This window comes from Micropterus dolomieu, linkage group LG08 (assembly GCF_021292245.1).
Source record: "Micropterus dolomieu isolate WLL.071019.BEF.003 ecotype Adirondacks linkage group LG08, ASM2129224v1, whole genome shotgun sequence".
Classification (NCBI taxonomy): Eukaryota; Metazoa; Chordata; class Actinopteri; order Centrarchiformes; family Centrarchidae; genus Micropterus; species Micropterus dolomieu.
In genome coordinates, this window is record NC_060157.1 from 18905087 (window position 1) to 18912229 (window position 7143).

Sequence of the window (7143 nt, forward strand, 5' to 3'; positions counted from 1 at the left end):
CTAACACTTGGATTCCCACTCATCTTTTTGGTTTTTGTCCTTCTCTTTCCTGGCCCACTCCTCCTTGTTTTCATCCTGCTTCTCCTTGTCAGGTTTGGTCACGCTGTCATAAGAGGGGAGAGAGGCTGTGGATGGTGTGCTCTCCTTCTTCTCATTGTTGGTCCCGCCGTTCTCGAGCTTATTGTTAGTAAAAGTATGGCGCTTGAAGATGATGCCACGCCTGATAAGGTGGGTGCGGTAGGCATTCTGGATAGTTCTGGCGGAGACATCCTCCTGTTTGCGGCGAAGTGTGGTGGTGATGGGTTCATATGACACCTTAGAGGGGTTGGCTGCCACAAAACGCTCCTCCATCTGCTGCCTCAGCATGTCCAACTCACCACTGTCACCCAGCACTCGCTTTGTGAAGGCAAACAGGATGTCCAGGCAGTGAATGCGATCGCCACTCACCATGGGCATGTCCATGGCAATTAGTTCTATTGTGTTGGGCTTCGGCACACGAAGTGGATGCTCCAGTGCGTCAGCAAAGTCAGACAGCTTGGCAAAAGTGATGAACTGAGACGCAGTAGGGTCAAACTTCTCCCAGATCTCGTAAAAGGTCTCAAAGTCGTCTTCACTGAGAGGATCGGCGCTTTCCTCTGTGGCCACACTGAAGTTCTCCAGGATGATGGCGATGTACATGTTGACCACAATCAGGAAAGAAATTATGATATACATGACAAAAAAGAAGATTCCCACTGATGGGTTACCACAGTCGCCCTTCACTGATGTACCAGGGTTTTCCAAACTGGGATCACAGTCTGGTGGGTAGTTGAGGATCGGCAACAGCAAGCCATCCCATCCAGCCGACGTTGTGATCATGAACAGAATGATCATGCTATTGCCAAAGGTCTCAAAGTTGTACAAGTCGTCAATGCCCGCTCCATGTTTTACGTAGCCAAAGTTAGACATGCCGAAGATGGAGAAGATGAACATGACTAGGAAGAGCAGTAGGCCAATGTTGAACAGGGCTGGCAGTGACATCATCAAAGCAAAGAGTAAGGTCCGGATGCCCTTAGCTCCTTTGATCAGACGGAGGATACGGCCAATACGAGCCAACCTGATCACTCTGAACAGGGTCGGTGACACAAAGTACTTCTCAATGATGTCAGCCAAGAACATGCCTGAGAGAAAGGAAAAAAGGGAAAAGAAGAGAATACCATCAGAATACAACAAAATTCTGGAGGTGACAATCCCAAGTTACTCCCTCATTCCTCCATGTCTTCCACCTCCCTCACTCACCGACAATGGACAGGATGACCACCACCACGTCAAAGATATTCCAGCCATTGGTGAAGTAATAGTGGCGAAGGGCAAAGAGCTTCAGCAAGAACTCTGTGGTGAAGACTACAATAAAAATGAAGTTGACCCAGTAGAGGACGAGCTCTGTTTCATCTGACTGATCATCTGTTTCCACCATCATGGTGACCATGTTGAGGCAGATGAGTATCATGATGGAAATGTCAAAGACTTGCTGCGTCACAAAGTCAAACACCATGCCCTGGATTTTGTTCTACAAGGAGAGAGGAAAAAAAGAGGGATAAAGTTGAGATTTACTGAGGTTTCAACCAAAAGCATCATATGTTGAATAATCTGAACACTTGATCAAAAGGAGTAATCCTGAGAAAATACATACTTGCGGTCGAGGAATGGGTTTTTGTGGCTTTTTGGACCCCAGTTTTTTCATGGCATTGTAGTACTTTTTCTGTTCCTCTGTCATAAAGATATCCTGACCTCCAAAGTAAAAGGATAAACAAAGATTTGGTTATAACCATATTCTGACACTTTTTAAATGGAAACTCCTCAAGCAAGACAGGGGATAAGGAGACAGAACGGGTCTTATCTTTTTCTTCTGCTGGTTGAAGTTGTCAATGATCACACCAATGAAGAGGTTGAGGGTGAAGAAGGAGCCAAATATGATGAAAACGACAAAGTAGATGTACATGTAGATGTTGACTTCATAGTCGGGCTGGTCTTCCACCTTGGAGGGAGGAGGAACAATGTTAGCTGTAGTGTTTTATTAACACAAGTGAAAGAAATAATTTGACAATTCAGAAAATACACTACATTTACTTTTTTTTATTTTCTTGCCAAGAGTTTGATGAAAAGCTCAATATCACTCTCATCTCTGTATGGTCAATATGAAGCTGACTTATTTAGCAAGAACGTGAATAAGTTTTCCTTTAAGACCTGCTTATTCACAGTCTGGCATACAGTGAAATAAATGAGCATTACATTATATATTGATGAAACAATGGATATACCTCTCTGGAATCCACAGCTGCGTACATAATATCCATCCAGCCTTTGAATGTGGCCTTTCAAAAGAGAGACATGACTAAATACATTAGTAGAGAACAAGTAAAATATCAAGAATATTCTAAATTATAATCAAAGAAACTCAAACTCAAACCAAAACTGATGCATGTCCTGTGGTACAGCTTGTGCAAGGAAAGAAATAAGTAAAAGAAGAAAAGAGCATGGAGAAACACCAAATATAGATAATGAATATGAGCAATAGACAGCCTAAGAGTAGGCCTACTGTGAAAGCAAGTGGAGTTTGAAGCAACAACAGACCCTCAGGTGGTGCACAGAAAGAAAAAAAAGAAAAGTGCATAGGAAAATGAGAAAGAAAAACAAGTTAGCATGAAACAAGAAATGGAGTCAGAGAGCAGAGGAGGAGTGACACTCTCACCACTTGCAACAGGGCCAGGTAGCCCGCGCCCACATTGTCAAAGTTGATTTTGACATTCTTCCACCTGACCTCCGTATGGTTTCTTCTTATGAGGTCCTCACACTGGGTCTTGTTGTTGACCTCGTCGACGGGAAAGTATTCCTCAGATGTCTCATTGAAACAGTAGTAGTACTTGCCCGCAAACAGGTTGACCCCCATGATACTGAAAATCAGCCAAAAGATGAGGCAAACCAGCAACACATTCATAATGGAAGGGATGGCACCCACCAAGGCGTTGACTACCACCTAGACCAGGGAAGACAGGATACGATATGAGTGAGAACCAGGAATCTAACACAGCTCATTCAGCCCCCCCCCCCCCAAGACACTACATACTGTTATGGCATTACACTAAGTACTTAAAAAGCTATTCAACACTTTGTTACAGGTGGCATTATGAGCAGCACTTTAATGCTATTATAAGTGAATGTAGCCGAAAATAAGCACTACACACCCTTGTGATATAGATACAGATATGTGGGGAGTTAATGGGAAGGAGCTCTGTTTCAGTCCTGTTCTCAATAGAGCAACACTGATTGATTGATTGATTGATTGATTGATTGATTGATTGAATGAGATGTTTTGTTCTGTTGAAGCATGCAGCAAGAATACTCAAGCAAACACACACACACACACACACACGCACACTATCTATCAGAATCACACTTTTATGATGTAAAATCTACAATTTAATTTAAAACCTTTTATATTAAACACAATAATTTGGGGATATCTTGTGACTTCCTGATTACAGCCACTTTCATAAAACGCAGATTACTATTTCATGTTTTATACAGGGTAGAATAGTACGCATATTATTTTGCACATGACATCAATGCCATTGACGTGTGGTACTAAACTACTACAGGGTTGTAGAAAATATGCAGACAGTTTTTAATTGTGAGTTCATGTACTGTACAACATAGATGATCCTAATGTTGTTTTTCATATGGTTACAGGCACACACACATTAAACTCAGACAAACACAGACTCAGGCATATGTGCACACACTGCTTCCCAGTGGTTGTTTTCTAAAGCTGTATCTCTCCAGAGACTCACAAAACTGTTAAATGCTCCTGTTGTTGACCTTATATATATATATACATATATATATATATATATATATATATATATATATATATATATATATTTTTTTTTTTTTTTTTTTAAACACGTATAGATCCAAAATAATAATATAACAATGAAGTAATAATAGATATACGATTTATAGTATTTGGACAAAATAGATGTGCGTACTGTTTACGTTATAAAGCTCATAACGTCAGTAAAAAAGTGTTTGCCATACCACTATGAAGTGTCCACTCTTACCACCCCAACCTTAGACAGTCAATATTCTTAACCTTACTGTCCCTTTTCAATGCTACTAAGTCAAACAATATAACACATTAGCAGTAAGATAAAATCAATGAAAGAATAATAATTCCCACCACCACCCCAAACTCTAGGCCTGTCCAGCAATCCAATCTGATATGCCGTAGATTTATCATAGCCAGTAATAAGCTCAGCACATAGTGAACCGTTCACTACCAGTGTTAGGCAGGCCGACCAGCAGCTCTCAGGCAGACAGCTGAGCATGCATGTCTTTGGCAGACTCGTTTTGTGGAGCCATATTCCCTCCTCATTACAGACAGACAGGGAGGAGTTCTAGAGCAGGATTCTCTCAGCTTGTACACGACCTTCACAGGCTGACTGTTAAAATATTGTGTAAAATGTAAAATGCTAAAAGAAAATGGCTTAAGAATGATATTTTTCAAACACCGTTATAGGGCTAAAAAAAGTGGTCTAAAGTCTTTCCCCCACAGTGTTGCCATTGCACTTGCTGAGAGAATGGCTCTTTGCTCGATCTGAGATACAATTCAACCGCTTTCAAATATTCAGTGTTTAAAAAAAAAGAATTAGGCCATGCTGTGTGGAAAGCATTCTCAGAAAGAGGGAAAATGGCTTTCAAAAATGCATAATGTGCATCGGCAGTTATAGTACATGCGTGTTACATGGCATTGTGCAATCTCAGGAACTCCTCAAATCAATAAATAAATACATAGGGAAATGTGTGGATAGAGAGATAGCAGAAAAAGAGATAATGGTTGAAGCTTTGCTTGCTTGTGCGTCTGACGAGCCTTTCTGATATTTACATGGTATGAATGGGTGCCTGACAAATATCTACACAGCAAAATATGAGCTGAGAAACTACATTGGTCTGGAATATGTGTTGACCTGCTCATAGTGAAGACAGGTGATTAAAGTGATTGGGGTTCAGAGATTATGTCCCAAGACCCCATGATGACTAATACCTTTAATAGCTGGCAAAAGATAAAACTACAAAATCATTGTCATTTCAACATCTTTTGGGTAAATTAAACTTCAGCAAGTTCGTCAGGAAAAAGGGTGAATAGAAAGGGGATTTACTGAAACCGGGGTAAGGATGGCTAGAGATGTTGTCACTCCTGTACAATGCATTGCTCAAAAAAGTAGGACCGAGATTATAAAGCAGCATTAAGAGAAAGAGAGAGCAAAGTACATAGTCAAAGCAGCCCATAATCATTGCATGTTAAGCAGTGCAATGTGTCCAATTGAAGCTGCACGGCTCGCATTGGCCTCTGCGATGCATCGTGCTGTGACACTCGACCCACGGGGATATAAAAGTTCTCATCATTCTAACTCTCCAGAATCTCTTTCATATGGTGTCATCTCTCCATTCATTTACTTCCCTATTCATTTATTTATTGCTTTGACCTCAAATTTTCAGTTTTCAATTCATACAAAATGGTAACTTATTTGATGAACATAGACATTATAGTAAAAATTGATACAGCAGGATCAAATTCCTCTGTTTGTTTCCCATTGCATTACTGGGCCACCCTCGCCTCTCTGACCACATACACCCAGTGAATGAGGTCATTCATAGGGGCATTGGTATTGGAATTAATACAATATCTTAAAGCAAATGTGCCATGATTTCCAACCCCAAAAATGACATAAACTTATTGACAGACCTATTTCCCATCCCATAATTAGCAATTAAACATATATATTTACAGTGAAATATTCATGTCAACATCCATATAGCCTATCCAGGGCCCAAAAGCACTGATGTCTGCTCATGTGCAATGGCATCACATTTTAGTCGCTGGATGTCTAGTATGAATGAGACTTCACAGTAATCAATCCACTCACTAAAAAATTGCACAGGCCTTCTTCCCCTGCTGGTCTGTCATTTTTGGGACATGCTAAAGAGGGGCGACACATTGTCTGTCTAGGGTTGAGAGTGTTGTCCGTACGCTGTAGTGAAAGTCAACCTATGGGCCACCACCCACCCAGATCCAGAACTCAAAGTCAGAGTTTATCTGGGCCCGTTGTTGCCTCCCAGTTTCACTTCCTGTGGGAGTGGAAGGCAACAGGAAGCCGGGGCCTGCTGTATGCGCTACAGTATGTGTTGCCATGACATGACAGCAGTAATGCCTTTTGTGAAATGGCAGCCTAGCATATTTGCTAAGCTTCTGCCTGCATTCCCAACATAAGGCATTCAAAATAGATTTTAAGTATTTAATATGGACAGTGGTTAGAAACATTTACTCTAATAACCTGCCACCAGAATGGACTGTTAGCAGATCAGATGGTGCGACCCAAAGTGACACTGGCAGAAGCTTAACAAATATTTCCCTCCCAAAGCCACAACACTGTGAGTGTGTGGTTTCTGTCTGAGTCCCTGATGCAGAAAGATCCTGGACAAGCAGGAGAGAGTGTGGTGACCCTCCAGCAGTCTGGCCCAACCGAACCGGGTCGAGGTGAAGTGAGGAGTGGAGGGATAAGGGGGTGAGGAGGAGGGGGGAAGGGTGGGGTGCGTGCTGCAAAGTGCTGCACATGTGGGGGCTGAGGAGGAGGTGGGGAGGGGCTGAGGTGAAGAGGATAAGCTCAAAGTAGAAGACAAGGCAACCAGACCAAGAGTTTTGAGTAGTAAAAGAGAGTGAGATCAAGAGATTTATAAAGAAGGAAAGAGAAAGGGACAGAAGGGACTACGGGTGACAACAACCAGGTGCAACCTATCGCTAACACCAGTCACAGAGATGACCAATCAGATCTGTGTGTTTTAGGAAGAGATGGCTGAAACAACCAGAGGTACTGTCGTGGCAAGTGATTTCTGCTCTGTAAACCACTGAACTGCTTGAATTCAAATAGGACAGATTCCTCTGAATGGTTGTTTGGCAGCCGCCCTGCATGCAGAGTTTTGGTGTGACTGGCTGTGCAGAGGTTTTGGTGTCCTGCAGCTCCCTGGTTCCTGCTGGTTGTTCTCGATGCCAGATGCATTGAGGGATGGTGTGAGCTGGGGGGTGGGGGGTGGGGGGGGGGGGTA

At 42.3% G+C, this 7143-nt stretch overlaps 1 protein-coding gene across 1 annotated transcript in view; it reads right to left on the minus strand.

Annotated features, from left to right (window-relative positions):
• The window catches only part of scn8aa (sodium channel, voltage gated, type VIII, alpha subunit a), a 44669-nt gene continuing 37526 nt past the window's right edge, over nt 1-7143 (minus strand). The window contains exons 22-27 of the mRNA XM_046055590.1: nt 2732-3016; nt 2301-2354; nt 1880-2017; nt 1673-1777; nt 1279-1549; nt 1-1160 (exon numbers count right to left, since the gene is read on the minus strand). Coding sequence (XP_045911546.1) covers nt 1-1160; nt 1279-1549; nt 1673-1777; nt 1880-2017; nt 2301-2354; nt 2732-3016 — 2013 coding nt within the window. The remainder of the gene's footprint in view (nt 1161-1278; nt 1550-1672; nt 1778-1879; nt 2018-2300; nt 2355-2731; nt 3017-7143) is intronic.